General features: G+C 38.4%; 1 protein-coding gene across 2 annotated transcripts; it reads left to right on the top strand.

Annotated features, from left to right (window-relative positions):
• Positions 1-3,018: 3,018 nt before the first annotated feature.
• Positions 3,019-17,562, top strand: LOC121517013 (solute carrier family 26 member 6-like). Of its 2 annotated transcripts, none has more exons than XM_041798504.1 (19): positions 3,019-3,389; positions 3,791-3,930; positions 5,649-5,759; positions 5,837-6,009; positions 6,128-6,292; positions 7,969-8,121; positions 8,308-8,390; positions 9,281-9,428; positions 10,538-10,651; positions 10,759-10,836; positions 11,190-11,285; positions 11,390-11,496; positions 11,599-11,668; positions 13,999-14,091; positions 14,249-14,359; positions 14,451-14,786; positions 14,896-14,950; positions 15,166-15,290; positions 15,421-17,562. In XM_041798504.1, exons 1-19 carry the CDS (start codon positions 3,244-3,246, stop codon positions 15,445-15,447), a joined length of 2,331 nt encoding a protein of 776 aa, XP_041654438.1. In that variant the 5' UTR covers positions 3,019-3,243; the 3' UTR covers positions 15,448-17,562. The 2 variants fall into 2 exon arrangements, with proteins under 2 accessions (XP_041654438.1, XP_041654437.1); XM_041798503.1 differs by having other exon boundaries at positions 3,020-3,389; positions 14,448-14,786.
• The last annotated feature ends 95 nt before the right edge of the window (positions 17,563-17,657 follow it).

Below are 17,657 nucleotides of genomic sequence, written 5' to 3'. Positions count from 1 at the left end.
GTGTTGTACCAACTAGTTTAGTTATTGAAAGGGCACCAAAGTGTTCATAATTTTTCCCTCAACATTAATCAAGTTGTACTTTTATGGTGTACAACCTAATTTCCTAAAAAGACTGGGACACCGTATAAAAAGTAAAAATAAACCGAGTGCAGTGGTTTGCAAAAGCTTTTTTGAAATGGGATGCTGACAAAAAAATTCAAATTGGCATATATATATTAAGAATTTTTGTTGTTTTAACATCTGATTTGCTGTCTTTTGAGTTCTTTTCAATAAAATATGCAAGTGGTAACAAGCAGTTGAATTAAGTTTATTTAACTCAAGTGAACAAGTTGCAACCCAAGTTACCTTCTTGCAACTTGATAACTTGAGCTGAATGAACTGATATTTTAAAAATCATCGCATTGGACTTTTCATAACATTTTTATTCAGGCAACATCAATGCTGTTTACTTATTCAGTTTATCCCGCACTGACCTCCTGGTTTCAGACATTCATCTCGTGTGATCTAATTACCCTGACTGTATGCCGCCTATACATGGACTTAATAACAAGATAAACCCCACTTAATAACAAAAGTCATCTCAACAAAAAACATGTTAAATGTTAACCAGGCCAACATAAAGACGACATAAACATAGACAAAGTTGACAGGAAAGAAGTCTTATCAGAAAGGTGAATGATGGATTTGTGCTGTAAGGTTGTCAGGTTCAAAAAGAAATAAGCTTTTACTGGGCATGTATGAAGCGACCTTTATGGATAAGACAAAGAAATAGAACAGAAACACATATTGTTTGATGTTTTATCTTTAATGATTGAGTTAATATTAATGATCTTGTTACACCTCTGGTTCTAAAACACTTAGACATTCTATGTTTCCTGTTTTTTTTCCTGATTTCATGTCACTTTAAGGTCAGAGAGAGAGAGAGAGCAACCTTACATTTTAAAAACAAAAGCTATTTTCACATTTCCACTCTTGAAGATAACTTGAAAAACTTCATGCATGCTACCCTTGGAATCTTCCAAAGTTTGCTTTCACACATAAATCTCAGAGTGGTAGACAAGCTGTGTCAGACAGGAGGGGTGGCAGGAAGTTTCAAGACACAAGACATGTCGTAAAAATAACAACATGACAAGGACAAAGAAGCAAAGCAGCCTGTAAGGGGAGAAAAGGGGAGAGATTTCCAGGGCCCAACCAAATGGGGGCGAATGGAGGTCATCAAAATAATGATCCATTGTAAAGTTAAGCTGTGATAACCATATTTGATTTTTTTTAAACCTGAGTAACAACCACTCTTATCAAAGAAAAAAAAAAACACATTTTTTTAGTTTATTTATGCCATGGTATATGGCCTTCTTTAAAATCTTAACTCCTCTTCTTACAGCAGAATAGAAAAAGGGGTTAAAAGTGGCACAAAGGGGTTAAACATTTAAAAACTGGGTAAAAATGGTAAAAGAGAGGCAGAAAAAAGTAAAAGGAGGTTACAAGTGACAAAAATAATCATAAGAAAGAATAAATGTAGCCAGAATCAGCAGAAAAAGTGTTAAAAAGGGGTTTACAGTGGCAAAAATGGGTTAAAAGAGGCAAAAATGGGTTTAAAGTGGCACAAATTGGTAAACAGAGGCAAAAAGGTGGCAGAAATGGTTAAAAAAAAGAGGCAGAAAAGGGTGAAAGGGGGTTACAAGTGGCATAAATGAGTATAACAAAAATAAAATGTGGTAAAGATTTACTGAAAAAGTTGTGAAAATGGATTAAAAGTGGCAAAAATGGGTTTTAATTGGCAAAAATGGGTTTCTTTAAGTTGAAAAGGGACTACTGGGGAAAAATATTGGTTAAATGTGGTCAAAATTTGCAGAAAAAATGGGGAAAGGGGGTTCATAGTGGCAAAAAAAGGGGTTAAAAGAGGTAAAAATTGTTTTAAATTGGCAAGATGTGTTGAAAGTGGCAAACATTGCAGATAAAGTGGTGAAAGAGGGTTAAGAAGCTGCAAAAAATGGTTTTAAGTGGTAAAAACGGCAGAAAGAATGGTGAAAAGAGGTTAAAAGTGGCAAAAATGGTGAGAGAGGTGGCACAGGGGGCATAAGTAGGCTGAAGATGTTTTTAAAAGATGTTTAAAAGTGACACAAATAAATAACTTAAATATCAGACCCTTTAACAGTTTGACACGCTTTTCAGCTACAAAATAAATTAAGTGTGAGCCAGGATAGCTGGCACCAGAGCTACTGATTCAACACACATTGATACTATCAGTAAATCTCAACTGGGGAGGGCCCATTCTCTTGGTTTGTCTGGGGCGCAGCCAAATCTATGGGCAGGCCTGCAAAAAGTGCAACGCCAGTGGCAAACGATATTATGGCAATTTTTGCCTTTATTTTAACCCTATGTGGAGTTCAATATTCCCGGAATCAAAAAAGCAGAGATGAACTTTTGGGTGAACTGAGACTGAAGAAAGCATGTACGGTGGAGGCAGGATTCAAACAACATACCAAACAAAAGAGGCAGAAAATGTGTTTGTTGAATAATTTAAAATGCAGATAAAAAAAAAATGTGTTGACCAGAATCTGCTTTTCTTCTTGATTCACCATAGCTGTTGAGTTATTCTGGATTTAAAAGGACAACCATCTCTTGCAAGTGCACTTAAAGAACTTGCCTGTAGCATAATGTGTCACCACTTTCTTGCTTACAATGAAAATACTGTTGCGTTATCTCCTGAATGACAACAGCTACGCAGCTATAAAGATAATATGTCAGTCTGGCTCATATCTGACCGCCATACTGCCTGTTCCACAACCATGTACTCTACAGAAGAACAACACAGACTTTTATGTGATCTAAAACATTATCATAACCTTTTTTCTTTCCGTATGCATTAAAGAACAGTGAAAACATGATTGGACCAGTTGGTTAAAGTTGCAGTTTTGACCAAAGTTTGACCCTGTAGCAGTAGTTTCCATTGAGTTAATCTCTGCAAGGCTACATAAACAAACAGGCATAACCTCAGGTGTGGGTGTATGGACATGTGGTGTGGCTGTTGTTGTCTTATAAGGACAGGAAAGGAGCAGTCACTCCCACAGTCCAGGAGCAAGCACTGTCAATCAGTACAGAAGAGAAAGGAGCTTACACTTTTACTCCACGTGTTTTGGTTCTTGTTATGCAGCTGTGGATGTCTCTCCACTGAAGAAGACCCTCAGCAAGCAAGGAGTACACCAGCTTGTGTTGAAATCTGTTGAATTTGGACCAAGAGACATGAACATGAGGGAAGAGGACAGCTCAGATGGGGAATATTTTGTCCAGAGGAAGGTTCTGGATGAGTTAAGTCTGGATGAAGTGGCGCAAAAAGGGACCTGGTTTACCAAACCAACTATGGGTGAGCAGGTGAAGGAGGCTCTGAGGTAAGATTGAAAAAGAGAGGGAAAACAGAGAGAAACAATCATAGCTCACAGCTATGTCTAATTTAACAAACTTCCTTTCTACTGTTTATGTGGGGCTCCAGTGTAACTCTAACTGCTCATTCAGCCTGTAAAGTGTCTTGAATGAGTGAGTCATGAACGAATTTGTGTGTGCATGCAGATTGTTGAGAGTAGATGTTTAACAGTTTTGCTGACTGAAAGCAGATCAGTCATGCTTTAAAAAAGCTGACAAATCAGTTATTTAATGACAATGGACGAGCAAAGTTCATGATTTTACATAATTTCACAATATCCTATAACACCGTTTCAGACTCCTGCTGAGATATTCATTAAAACATTGAAATTGTGTGGCTGTGAATGGTGTGTTTTTTTCTGGGATGCAGGTGTTCAGTTCCCAGGCTGAAGCACACAGTGCTGAGCTGGGTACCAGTTCTCAGCTGGCTGCCTCGCTACTCATTCAGAGAAAACGCCGTAGGGGACCTGATCTCCGGTTGCAGCGTGGGCATCATGCATCTGCCACAGGGTACGAATGTGGACAGTGGAGGAAGCTCAGAAATAAGCCAACCTGCCACTTATGATTAATAGTTTTTGATGGTGTGATTCCCAATACAGGGAAGGGTTAGCTTACCTCAGCATAAAAGAGCAGACAGGTGGAAACAACCAGTTGATTTATCATTTTTAAATATAAAAAATGTCACAAAAAACAACAAAAAGCCCAGAAAGAAGGAACCCCCCAAAAACATTGGTTTAAATGATTCAGGTTCAGTTACTCAGGTCTGAAAGTGTAAAAGGCCTTTTTCACATTTTTTGTTCCAAACATTCTTATCCCTATTACCAACAGTATCCACTGTCCTATCTACCACAAAAAAACCCCAAACTTAATCTTAAAAAATAAATAAAATAGAATAAATAACATCCTTTAATTCTTAGGGCTAGAAACACTAAAAACATGCAGGTGATTTTAAATCCATTTCAGGTGTGCTAAAGCACGCCTTTATTACATTTTAGCACCTCTGAATTATTAATGTCAGGGGCTTATATACATATTTTACAGATGTCTTAAATTTGTTTTTCAGTGTTGTATTAATCATTATGTTTTCATATCAAAGATAATCTACTCATGCCATACAGGCCTATCATAGTTGTATGATAGGGCTAATTACTTTACAGAAATGTCATTTGCCATCCATAGCAGGGCTTTTAATTTATCTTTGTAGCAATCATACAAAAAGTAGAAATTCATTGTTAAAAGTTCAGCACTCACAACTTTAAATGAGATTATTCAAATTAAAATATGGCTCAACAGTGTGTGGAATTTCGTATTTTAGTGGCTTAAAACAAATGTAAAAATGATCATTTCTTTTAAAAAACTGAGCAGCCCTAAATGTCTGATCCTAAAATCACCTGTGACCAATGTATATCAGCCTGCACCTTCTTCAGGGTAGAGAATAAGGTCTGGACCTTGATTATACCAATTCCTTTAGTCTTAAGTGTTCCCCTCTTTTTCTTTTTGAAGAAGAAGAAGAAATTCCCTCCATGATCACCGAGGAGTTTAGAGACACCAGGAGCACTCCTGCTGTCAACATTAACAGAGACCCAGAGAGGTCAAGAAAGTGGAATAGAGAAAAAAACAGAGAGAGAATGACAAACAACCAGGAAGAGCTGTATAAACAGCAAAACAACAATGAAAAGACTGATCATCTATCTGGAGGAAATGCTGATAATAATAGTTGTAAAAGTAGTTAAGTGATAAAAATTAACTTACAGGAGACCTTTATGTGGGTTACGATGCTGCATGCCTTCCTCCTCTTTCTCCCCATATATGCTCTATCTCATCAGCAGTCCTGTCAAAAAAGGCAAAGGGACCCTCATTAAAAAAAATAAACCTTTATGGTGATAAATTTAAATGGCACATGCATCTTGTTTAATACTTACAATAATTCTGCACAGATCAAGGCACCATTTTTAGCTATTAGTTCAATATAAAGTTGACCTCAGTTTTACTTGTCATAATGGGGGAAATAACTATAAAGACCAAAGCTATAATGCTGGGAACATATTTCTGTCCTAAAATTAAGCATCTTAATGTGGATGATAATGGGGATTGACTTGGTTTTGGTCGCAGGCTTCAAGTGGCCAGTCAAGGAAGTGTGGCTTTTGGCAGTGACTGGCATGAATTTCACTCAAGGGAGTTTATCACCTGACAAACTGAGTTTTCTTCTTTTTTTTTTTTTTAATCAGGCATGGCATATGCTCTTTTGGCTTCCTTACGCCCTGTGTTTGGCCTTTATACCTCCCTCTTCCCTGTGCTCGTGTACTTCATCTTTGGGACTTCCAGACACATCTCTATAGGTGAGTAACAACATGAATGATGTCACTCTACTTGTGTCTTTGTGCATCATGTGTCTGTATATGTTTTGAATGTTCAGGTACATTTGCTGTAATCAGCATCATGGTTGGGAGCGTGACGGAAAGGCTGGCACCAGACAGTAACTTTATTGTTAATGCCACTAATGGGACAGGGAGTGTGGACATCGATGCACGGGATGCACTTAGAGTACAGATAGCGTGTTCTCTCACAGTCTTGGCGGGAATCTTTCAGGTGTGTGTCCTTTTTTGAAATCAGAGCATTTAGGGACTGCACAGGGGTTTGAGGACTGTTTCAAGGCACATTTCCCTGATTTGGGCTAACCTCTCTCTCCTCCTTGTTCTTTTCTAAGATACTGTTGGGTGTGGTGAGGTTTGGTTTTGTGGTCACCTACCTGTCTGAGCCTCTGGTTCGTGGTTATACCACAGGATCAGCATGTCATGTATGTGTCTCCCAGCTCAAGTACCTGTTTGGTGTCACACCGACTCGCTTTAGTGGCCCTCTCTCCCTTATTTATGTAAGTATGTCATGCATTCCATTATTTATATATGGGCACAAAGTGACAAGTGATCAACAGTTAGATCTTATAGGTAATACATAAATAAATACATAAAAAATGAGGGTACAATGTTTTGATTGAAACTGGCAAAAAATTGCCTATTCGACTTCATTCAACTGTCTATTCAACATGAAGTGAACTGACTGAAATAACCTAATTTAGAATCAAGCTAACATGCCAAGAAGCCAAACTAATTTTATAACTACAAAGGAACCGCTAACACAGCAGGTAGCCTACCTACCTAACTAACGAACTATAAAGCAAACATAGCAAGTTGGCCAACTTAAATTGCAAGCATTACAGCAAACAAACCAGAGCTAAGTAACTAACAATTTTGACTAACTAGCAAACCAACATAGTGAGCTTACTAACTAACTCCAACTAACTACCTTACTGCGCAGCAAACAGAGCAACTGGGCTAACTATCTAACTAACTGACAATCTATACAACAGAAAAAAACAAGTGGGCAAACTTCCTAACTTGCTAATAATACAGCATCAAACCAGCATCAAGCCAGATTAATTTACTAACTTTAAAGACTCCGGTAAACATAAAAAGTAGCCTAACTAACAAACTAACTAAGGATCAAGATAACACAACAAGTAGTTTAACATACCAAAGCAACTAAAAATTCAGCTAACACACCAGTAGCTTCAATCACTCTGCTTACTTGCGGTCAAACTAACACATGCCAAGTAGGAAGTCTATCTAACTCACTAGCTTACTGACTGACTGATTGACTATTAGCCTATAAGAAAGTTAGCATCTTATTTATCTGTTCTATAAAACTAACTCAGTTGCAAACTAGCTAGCTTCCTTTTTTTGCAACTTACTAACTACTTAGCTTTCTACGGAAGAGTATTAGGGCCACTGAAAAAAAAAAAATTGAGACGAAAATTTTTTTTTCACTTGTGAGAAAAAAGTCAGAATTCTGAGATTAAAGTCAGACTTCTGACTTTAATCTCAGAATTCTGACTTCTGTGCCACCCTTGTACTCACATTTATCTAATGAAAAGTGTTCCAGTAAAGTGCATGCAGATATTTTTCTTACACCATTCCAGGGATAGCATGCACATTTGAACTGTTTTGATGAAAGCTTAAGAAATTAACACATTATCATGGGAAAACTGTCTTTTTATCCCAAGACAAGATTGTTAGAAAACAACCTTAATTTACTTGTTATTATGGCAAACCAAATTTAATAAAGCATGCCCAGTAAGGGCTTCCATTAAAGATGAATTTTATTATGCAGGCACACCTTTGTGACCTATTAAATCCAGCTCCCGTATATGGGTCCCAACCCACCAATTGAGAACCAATGATTTAGAAGAATCAGAGGGGCGTTTGTCTTTCAGCAGAAGTTTTGCAGGTTTTTCAGATGCTACTGAAACATTAGCATGACTCAGACTAAATATGTCTGTTCCAGCAAGTAATGGCAGTGTGACAGTGACACAGCATGAACAGAACTGGGACCCAAAAAGTGAGGCAGTTGAATGGAAACTGTTGCTAATTATGCGTGCTTTCACTACTGTTGGGTGTCCAAATGTCTACCACACTTTGATGTGCTGTATTTGAATCAAGCTGATTCCAATCTTCCTTTTTTGTCCTTGTCCTTCATTTCTTCCAATCATAGACTCTTGTAGATATTTGCCGGCTGCTCCCTGAAACCAAAGTGCCAGAGCTGGTGGTCAGCCTGGTGGCTCTTGCAGTTCTCATTGTGGTTAAAGAAGTCAATGCCTGCTACAGACAGAAGCTACCTCTGCCCATCCCAATTGAACTCTTAGTTGTAAGTACATTTTAATACTGGTTCCTTTGTTTGATTGGGATATGGGTCTGTTTAATTGTCCACTAGGGGGCATCAGGACCACAGAGACCATAAACAAGTGAGGGACTTGAGAACTTACTTGATAAAATGTGAAATGATTAATTTACCATTACAAAACAACCTCCTATGTGGGTTTCCCCCCAACAGATTATAGGAGCAACAATCATCACTCTCTTCTGTGGACTTCCAGATATGTACAGCATTGATGTGGTTGGAGAAATTCCCAGTGGGTAAGTTAACCTCTCTGTGCTTGAAGTGTTGAAGATTTAGACCGCTGCACTGTTTCAAGACTGTTGTACAACATCACACACACAAAACTGACTCATGCCCTGCATTTATAGAACTGTATAGGGTGTGTTGTGGGGTAAATGACTTCCTAAAAGCCCCATGCTCTAAAATCTTCTGGGATGGATAAGTCAATTAACGAGAAGAAAATCCCCGGAAAGCATAAAAGAAGGATGTGTAAACATGGCAGACAACAACAGCTAAATTCAATACTTTTTGTAAAAAAAAATAATGCTGATTTAAGCCTTCTTCATTGTCAAAAGTGGAGAGAAAGGGGTTAAAGTCAGACTGTGTGACTTTCAGTGCAGAGTTTTAGACCAAAACAAACACTTTCTTGGACATACAGTACGTGTCTTGAAACAACAGTCCCCAGAGACAGCATCCCCTCTACTCTCTTTAAACACTTTTACCACATGGCAGGACTAATGGTTAGAGAAGGAGGGGTTAAATTTTTTTTATAAAACACACAAGCTGCTTGAGTGACACACACACACAAAGCTTTATATCAGGACTGTTTCCAATGTTTAAGCGCTGTAAACACAGAGCTGAGAACAACAACCTCAGCACTCTTACTGCTCCCTCTTTAGGACTTCACTGATCCAGGATATATTTAGATCAGTTATTTTTTAAGCCACATTAATATTCAGGGTGTCACATTTTAAGCTTTTAAGCAACATGATTACAGAAATGACTGGCAATAGTTTATTATTATGTTTTGTTGTCAAAAGTTTCTAAAAGCCATCCTCTGTTTGTTGAGATGCCTGGGTGATAGTATAGCAGCACAAGGTTACAGGGGTAAAAACCTAAAATATTCATTTTTCTCTCATTGCACCAGCCTCCAGCCCCCCCAGGCTCCAGATGCCTCACTGTTCACAAAGGTGATAGGAGATGCATTTGCAGTGGCCATCGTGGGCTATGCCATCAACATTTCCCTTGGCAAAACATTTGCCCTCAAACACGGCTACAAGGTGGATAGCAACCAGGTGAGGAAGACACACAGTCTCTTTAGACCTTTGTGTTAAACACAAACCGCAGTGAGAGATAAAGATGGAGTCTATGACTCACTGCTAACATGAGTCAAACTTTGATCTTTATTAGACTTCAGTAGCTGTGAAACTGTCGTTCAACTTGACCTAGATCAAATCACACCAAGAGAGATAAATAGAAACCACCAGCCTTTGATTTTCTTTTGTTTTTCAGGAGACCCATTAATTTCCTGTAATTTTAATTTAAGTATATTTATTAGCATTAATTACAACAAAAATACACTCTGCCATCTCATTTTACAATATGCTTTTTTGTTTCCATAAGTTATAAAGACCAGATTTGTAATTACATTATATGGCTTCACAGTAAGTACATTTACATGGTCTAGGAGCTACCTTGTGCATCATCAGAGTCTGAATTGTATCTAACAGTAAATACAGACAGATTTTTCGATCGTCTCAGCCTCTAAAGGAGGTGAGCAAAGATGCATTAGAGCCCTTGATTTCACAAGTGCGTCTCCAAATGTCTTCCAGTGCAAAGCATCATGTTACAAAGACATGCTGGATTCCCCCCACAGTTGAATAAATACATCACTGCAGTATCACCAAACCTGATATGTGTATCAAGTCAGTTCAACACTTTTCTGGAAAAATACTCTGCGTCCTCCAGTTTCTAACAATCTGTGTTTTTCCACATCAATGTGTGGACTAAAAGTAGTAAATCTTTTATTCTTATCAGAAGCACACAGACTTACTCACACAGTTACAGAAGCATGTGACTAGGATTACTCTCTCTGGAGAGTGACAGGCTGGGAGCACTTGCAGCCACTAAGAGCCGGGGCGCTAAATCATTAATGCCCAACAAGCTTTATGCAACCAAGTGGGCCTTAAATATGCTTGGCACCGCTCTTGGTGTAGCAGGGATGTGTTGACATGGCCATTAAGTTAATGAATAGTAAACTATGGGATTGACCCCCACTGCCTACATACTATAATTGGACTTAAGTCAAGATTAAAAGCTAAAATGACTGAAATGATTGAATTCACCCTACATGAGTATTGAGATGTTTAATTTAAAATGCTGTCTGTTTCTTATTTCCTTACAGGAGCTGGTTGCTTTAGGTCTAAGTAACACTGTTGGAGGTTTTTTTCAGTGTTACTCTGTGACTTCCTCTTTGTCTCGCAGCCTCGTCCAGGAGAGCACAGGGGGCAAATCACAAGTAAACATACCAATAGATCTACACATCAAAAGCCTCTTACCCTTCACTGTTGTTTTCATTGAGACAATTTACTGTTCAATAAAATGCATGTGTGGTTGTCTTGTCAGGTTGCAGGACTGATTTCATCCATCATCGTGCTAATAACCATTCTGAAAATAGGTGCTCTCTTTGAAGATCTTCCCAAGGTAATGCGCTCCCCCATGTCACCTCCTGATCAATACCTGATCAGTAAGGTTTATGTAAAATGAATAAATCTGTACATTTACATGGTCTAGGAGCTACCTTGTGCATCATCAGAGTCTGAATGGTATCTAACAGTAAATACAGACAGATTTTTCGATCGTCTCAGCCTCTAAAGGAGGTGAGCAAAGATGCATTAGAGCCCTTGATTTCACAAGTGTGTCTCCAAATGTCTTCCAGTGCAAAGCATCATGTTACAAAGACATGCTGGATTCCTGGATTCATGTCACCTCCTGATCAATACCTGATCAGTAAGGTTTATGTAAAATGAATAAATCTGTGCGTTTGTGCTTCACAGGCTGTCTTAGCCACAATAGTGTTTGTGAATCTAAAAGGAATGTTCAAGCAGTTCACGGACATGCCCATGCTGTGGAAGACCAACAAAGTTGATCTGGTATGACTAAATCCTATTTAAGAGTCATTCTGCTCAGTTAAACACTGTGTGAACTGTGTAGCTCTTTGAACCCGCTGACTGTAAGTGCTCTCTTTGCCCTCTAGCTGGTCTGGCTGGTAACATTTGTAAGCACCATCCTGCTAAACCTGGACCTTGGGCTGGCTGTCTCCATTGGTTTTTCCATGCTCACTGTCATCTTCAGAACCCAACTGTAACTGCATACCATTCAGAATTCAACATCCATGTGTCTGCAAACATGCTGAAATTGTTTTAACAAAGAATTCATAGATAATTGTTAACATTCATCTTTTAGACCCCGCTACTCTATCTTGGGCCAAGTGGCAGGCACTAATCTCTATCTAGACACAGACACCTACAGAGAGGTAAGAGTCTTTTCTTCATTCTGATGAATAGTTTTCAGCAAAGGGCTTTTATAGCTTATATCTCAAAGCTACTTTCAAAGCTGCTTCTATTAACCATTTAAACATGGCAGTCATTTTCTCTGGTGCCACATTAATGAAGGAGCTCAACTGTTGTTAAAAAGGCTGTACAAATGTGCTTCAGGTTTTTTGTTGTTTTTTGGGGGGGCTCTAACAAATGTATCATTCACCAGTAGAAGGTTGATTAGCTACAGAGACAAAATAGTTCAAACCTTTATTTTTAGTGAGTACCTAAGAGAATGCTAACCTGCTAGCCATGGAAAAATAAGAGCCAATATTATCATCCAGTCATCTACAACAGTGCTCCCAAAGTGTAGGTTGCGGCCCTGGTGGGCCCTAAAGGTACTTCCGGTGTGCACTGAGAAATTATTTACAATGAATAAAAACATAATTCAAAAAAGGTTTTGATTTAATATGTGATGATTGTTTGCATGATTATATTCTATATAAAGTCTCAGAACTAACAAAACAAAGCCAGAAGATTTCACTTAAAGATAGTCTGGCTGCAGACCTTAAATCTGTCACACCCACTCTCACAGACTGTTCATCCGAGATGCCGTCTATTTCAGACTGGAAGCGCCATAATTTGTCAGTATGTTTCAAGTTTTTGTAAAATTCAAACATTGAGATTAAAAATCTCTTTTTCAAGATTGTCCTGGCCAAGACAGCAGCATAAACAAAGTCTGGCAGTTACATGGAAACATTACGGACAAAGCAACATTTCATAAATAAAACTGAGAAAAAGATCAGAGGTCTAATTCAGGATAAAGATAGGTTTAGACCTGTTGTGGAAGTTGTTACACAAAGGGTGGCTAGCTTTAGCTTGGTTCGCTTTAACTTGAGCTAACATAGCTATGTTGTAATTAAGGTTATTACATAAGCTAACCAAGCTAAATTAGCTTTAGCAACGTGACCTTTAGCAAATGTAGTTAAAGCTAACGTAGCTACATAGGTAACATGCCTATGAAGTTTATATAACTGCTTTGTGTGCATAGCCTTGGCTGGTTTAGCTACATAGCTATGTTAGCTACAAAGCTTATGCAGCTAATGAAGCTATGCTTGCTGCATTAGAGTATTTAACCCCTAACCTAAACAGAAGTTAAATCTTATTTTATTTTGAAAGTTTTAGTATCTGTTTTGGTTCTGATGAATTTTGTGTGAGAGTGGCCATCAGAGAAATACAGTCTGAAGCCACACACTCCCCTTTTATTATTTATTTTGTCTAATGTACAGAACCGGTGTCACGGTTTGAGTGGTGTTAAAGTAACTGGTGACAAATTGAATTGCTTGCTTCACATTGTGCAAATTTATCACTTTGGAGACATTAATGTTGCTTAGATAGGAAAAGAGATGGATGTTAGAAAAATAACAGGTAACTTTGCAGAGACCTGATCAAAACATGGTTTTGACTCTTCAGTTGTACACCATGGCTCTGCAAATACTTCCTAGAGATGTTAATAAAAAACAATTTTCGAAATAATTTTAGCTATTTACAAGGTAATGTGAGCGTTAACTAGTTGAAATTTTCCAACCCTAAAATTTAGACAGTTCCTTCAGCATTATCACTGTTAATGGTTGAGGTTTTAACAGTTCAGCTTCATTTAATTTGTCTGGAGACACAATATCTCTAATAAATGTTGCCATGATGCACTGTCCATGAGTTAAAGCTAAAGCTTAAAGCTAATCTAGCTTTAGCAGGTTACAATTAACATCATGGTTTCAAAATATCACTGAAAAAAGAAAAACACGTATTACATATTGGCACAAAGCTGCACATCACATACATGCCTACATGTACGAACACATAATTCAGATTGAAAGCAGTGGTGTAAAATCGATATACTGTATATCAATCATTGTCTGTTACCATAAATTAACAGACTTAAAACCTATAAACAGTAGTGAAACATTGACAGCATTTTAGATTGAAAGAAAATAGCTGCTGCATGAGTATGATGGATGGTTGCAGATCTCCAGTCTTGTTAAAACTGCTAATGTCGTGCTTGTGCTGCAGACAAATAACTCACAAGTTGTCAATCAAAAGTTAAAATGATCAGCTTTGTAGGATGAGTTTGAAAATATGTTTGTTTCCCATTGAAATTTGGCCTCATTTTCCCATTACGGGAACACTAATGGATAAAATAAGCTCAGCTGCAGTCATTAGTGTTAGAAGAAATGTTGGACAAACTATACCTTCGGGAGCCAAAAAGTGCAAATGAGAGTGGAACAAGGTGTGAGTTTCTGAACCTCTCCTTCATGATGTGTCTTTGCAGGCTAAAGAGATTCCAGGAATTAAAATCTTCCGTTCCTCTATGACTATCTACTACTCAAATGCGGAGATGTACTTGGAGACCTTGCAAGAGAAGGTGGGTGCTCATAAATGTGGTTGTGTGTTTGTGTGCAGGCTTGTGTTTGATTACAAGATGTAATCCCTGTCTGCTGTCTTCAGCGCCCTTAATTGCATTCATTATCTCTCTCATTCCTTTTGCCTCTTTTTAATGTGATGCTTGGCTTTTTGTGCAGAGTGGAATTGATATCGGGAAGCTACTGATGGCCAAGAAAAAACAAGATGCAAAGCTGAAGCGTAAACAAGAGGAAGCTAAAAAGAAAGCTAAAAAGGAGGCAAAAAGTCAAGTATGCCATTCTTTGAGACACATTTAGAGCTTCTTTAACTGAAATAAATAATGCTTCAAGACACTTATTTTTACCTGTTACCTTTCAGCAGAAAAAAGCAGTCAGCCTGTCCAGTGGCACTGGTTCTTCAAAAGACAAAGACTCTGCACAACAAACAGGACTGAGTCAAGGAAACAGTGTGGCCTTAAGCATGACACAAACATCTAGAAATGGCCTGAATAATGGTAAGGTCAACTTAGCCTTCCAATACGACACAACCATGTCTGACTCAGACTCAGAAACAGGATGGGACAAAAACATCCCAAAGGGATCACACCAGGAGGATGGGGAGACATTTGAAGTCTGCGAAACAGGCACACACAGCATCATCTTGGACATTTCAACGACTGGATTTGTGGACACAGTCACTGTGAAGACCTTGAAAAATGTACGCATCAGTAAATGTGTTAGTATATCAGGAGAGGGGTATCTGCATATTTTATGTCTAGAAAGAAGTCTAAACCAAACATTGAGTGATATCTTTGTGCCTCCTCTAGATATTCAGGGACTTTGGGGAGATTGGTATAGACATCTATCTTGCAGGCTGCCAAGGTGAGTAGCACAGTAGACCAAACAAAGACAAAGCAAATGTCCTTAATGCTGACTCAGACTAGAGATAATGAATATCTGAAGGTCTCAGCCTCTGTGGCGCCACACTGTTCCCTGTCCTAGCAGCTGAACATAAATATTTATGTTTATAATCTTAAAGTGCTTTCTATGTCATGCATTCATGAGATTGTTCATTGTTCTGTGTCGTCATACATCAGCATGCGTCGTGGAGCAGTTAGAAACGGCAGGTTTCTTCTCAGATTCCATCCCAAAGAGCCGGCTGTTTGTGACAGTCCACGATGCAGTGCTTCACATCTTCAAGAAGCAGACAGACTTTGTTCTTGTGAGTTCATCTCTGTGAATATCATTATGCTTTTAAAGCTCTCCCAGCTTTGCCTATCACATGTCAGCGCTGTAATACAGTCTGAAATGTTGCTTCCTCCCCCAGCCTGTAATCTTTTCTGTCTTTTCAGGATGTACCCTGCATGACTAAGATGTGACCAGCAGGGGTCAGACTGTTTCAACTCTCCACACGCTCCTCTCAGGCTGCTGACTGTTTCATTGCCCACCATTGGTAGACAGTGTCTCCTCCCTGTTCAGTTGGAGGGAGAATGCACCACCTTGTCATGGCGGCTAGTTGCCATGGTAATACAGGGAGCCGTCACCGTGGCAACAGGCTTTTTATGATATCGTCTAATGAGATGGCCAGCGATACGTCATTGCGGCTCTCTCCTGTGTGGTGTGTGAGGGAGACAGAGAAGGGGCGGGGGTTGAGTGGGAGAATGTAACACTGGACTAACAGGAGTTTATATTTATAGCCTGAGTGAGAGAGTTGACAGTGAGCGCAAGGTTGACTGTAGGGGAAACTTATATGCAAGAGGTGTAAACGGGCTGATGTCAGTCTATATATTCTTGACTGTTAATCCAAATGTCTTCATAATGAATCAGTGAAATGGAAATACTTGTCACTGCTATGGCCTGGACATTACCTCTAAACCCTTATGTTACCATTTATTAACTATAGTGGTCTGAAAGATTATACAGTCACATATTGCAATAGGATTCAAACAAGCAACAGCTTTGAACCCACCGTGGGTGTATTTTTAGTCAGTATTCACATGTCTGATTCCTCAGACATCTTCTATTTCTAGATACAGTGTCATGTTTAGTCATATTATAACTGTCAGAAGCTAAAACTGTATTGTAATGAAAGCCATGTGAATGCCCTGCTATGAAAAATATTTACATAGCCTCCCAGAGATATTTGCACCCAACTGTTAAAATGTCTCTTAAGCTACTGAGAGGTCATTTAAGATGGTAGTGAAACAGCAGGGAAGTAAAACTGATATTTGTTTTGATGAATATCAAAACAAACAAGATTGCCAGCATTTCATTTTTATACTTTTGACTTCTTGCTTTAAACTGCTGCTGCAGGGTCAGGGACTTCCTGCATAGGCATTTTACACAGCAAAGATTCTAATGGAGTGGCATGTCTGAGTGTTAAATAAAAATTAGAAAACACAACTTAGATACGATCAAGCAAATCAGCAGAGAGATTAAAGATGCCAGGCGCAAAATTAACTCAAACTGAAAGCTCCTCAGGAGCTTTGTGTGAAATGTATCTAAAAGCAAAACCAAACTTAGCATAAAAATTAAGGAAATTGTTTTATAGAAGATTATTTCTTTGTCGTAACAGTGCTTCTTGGTAATAAATCTTCTACAGTAAGGCTCAGGTGTTTGTGGGAGGAGCATCAGAGCTGAGTATGTGGGATGCGCCCATGAAAAATTTGCCAAATCTTCTCTGCCAATGCCAAACAACTTATTCTGCCATTGACTCTTATTTGCTGTATTGGATAATTGAAGTCTGAAGAAATAAGACAAATTGAAAATTTAACAACTTATTCATTTAACAAACAGGAGCCTCAGTAGCATGTGGAAGAACCATACATAGCCGGCTAATTGGCAGGCTCACAGATTTAGCAAAATGCCATTGCATCTTTGATTTTATTTTTTTTTTTTTCTACTTTACAAAGTAGATAGTGTGATTGAGCATTTACTCAATAATGCTGGGGAAGATAGATTGAGAGTCCTGAGATGCTTTGTTCATTTCTTATCCCCTGTCTGTAACACCTCAGTTTCATCACTTGAGTCTACTGCTTACTTCTTTTGTCATTTAATGGCAGTTTGCAAACATTTAGATTCTCTATGACCACCCTCTGCCATTAGAAATGCATTACAACCAGATCCTGGTTAGAGAAAGGAAGATATTTGTCTAATTTAGGACAATAGTCACATAAAAACTGTTCAAATAATGGAAAAATCATAAACAATCCATAGAATTATTTAACTGAAATATGGTTTTAGTATTCATAATAGCTCATATATGTTATTTTTAGGGTTGCTCGAATATGCAGGGCTACAACAACAGATGTCGGCTTCCACCAATAAATGATCAACCCACCAGATAAACTGAAATGTGTGCCAGTGATCCTGAAATGATTGGCTGCCTGGATAAGCCACTCCTATGTAAACAATGTCAAGTGCTGTAAATTACAGAGTACACATATCTCATTTAGTGCTTATTGCTCACACTTGTGCTTCAAGACTGATCATTGTTTGAGTTTTCTGTGAATGTTTTTGGACTTTGTCACGAGTTTATTTTTATACAAGTCTGGAGGTGGAGAATTTTTTTATGTGATTGAGGGGGATT

This window comes from Cheilinus undulatus, linkage group 11, assembly GCF_018320785.1.
Source record: "Cheilinus undulatus linkage group 11, ASM1832078v1, whole genome shotgun sequence".
Taxonomy (NCBI): domain Eukaryota; kingdom Metazoa; phylum Chordata; class Actinopteri; order Labriformes; family Labridae; genus Cheilinus; species Cheilinus undulatus.
This window is presented reverse-complemented; position numbering and strand designations above follow the sequence as displayed.

Coding starts and splice junctions, on each gene's coding strand:
- LOC121517013 (XM_041798503.1), top strand. CDS start 3,244: ATGAACATGAGGGAAGAGGACAGCTCAGATGGGGAATATTTTGTCCAG. Junction 6,010..6,127: donor TCTTGGCGGGAATCTTTCAG/GTGTGTGTCCTT, acceptor TTCTTTTCTAAG/ATACTGTTGGGTGTGGTGAG. Junction 9,429..10,537: donor ACAAGGTGGATAGCAACCAG/GTGAGGAAGACA, acceptor ATTTCCTTACAG/GAGCTGGTTGCTTTAGGTCT.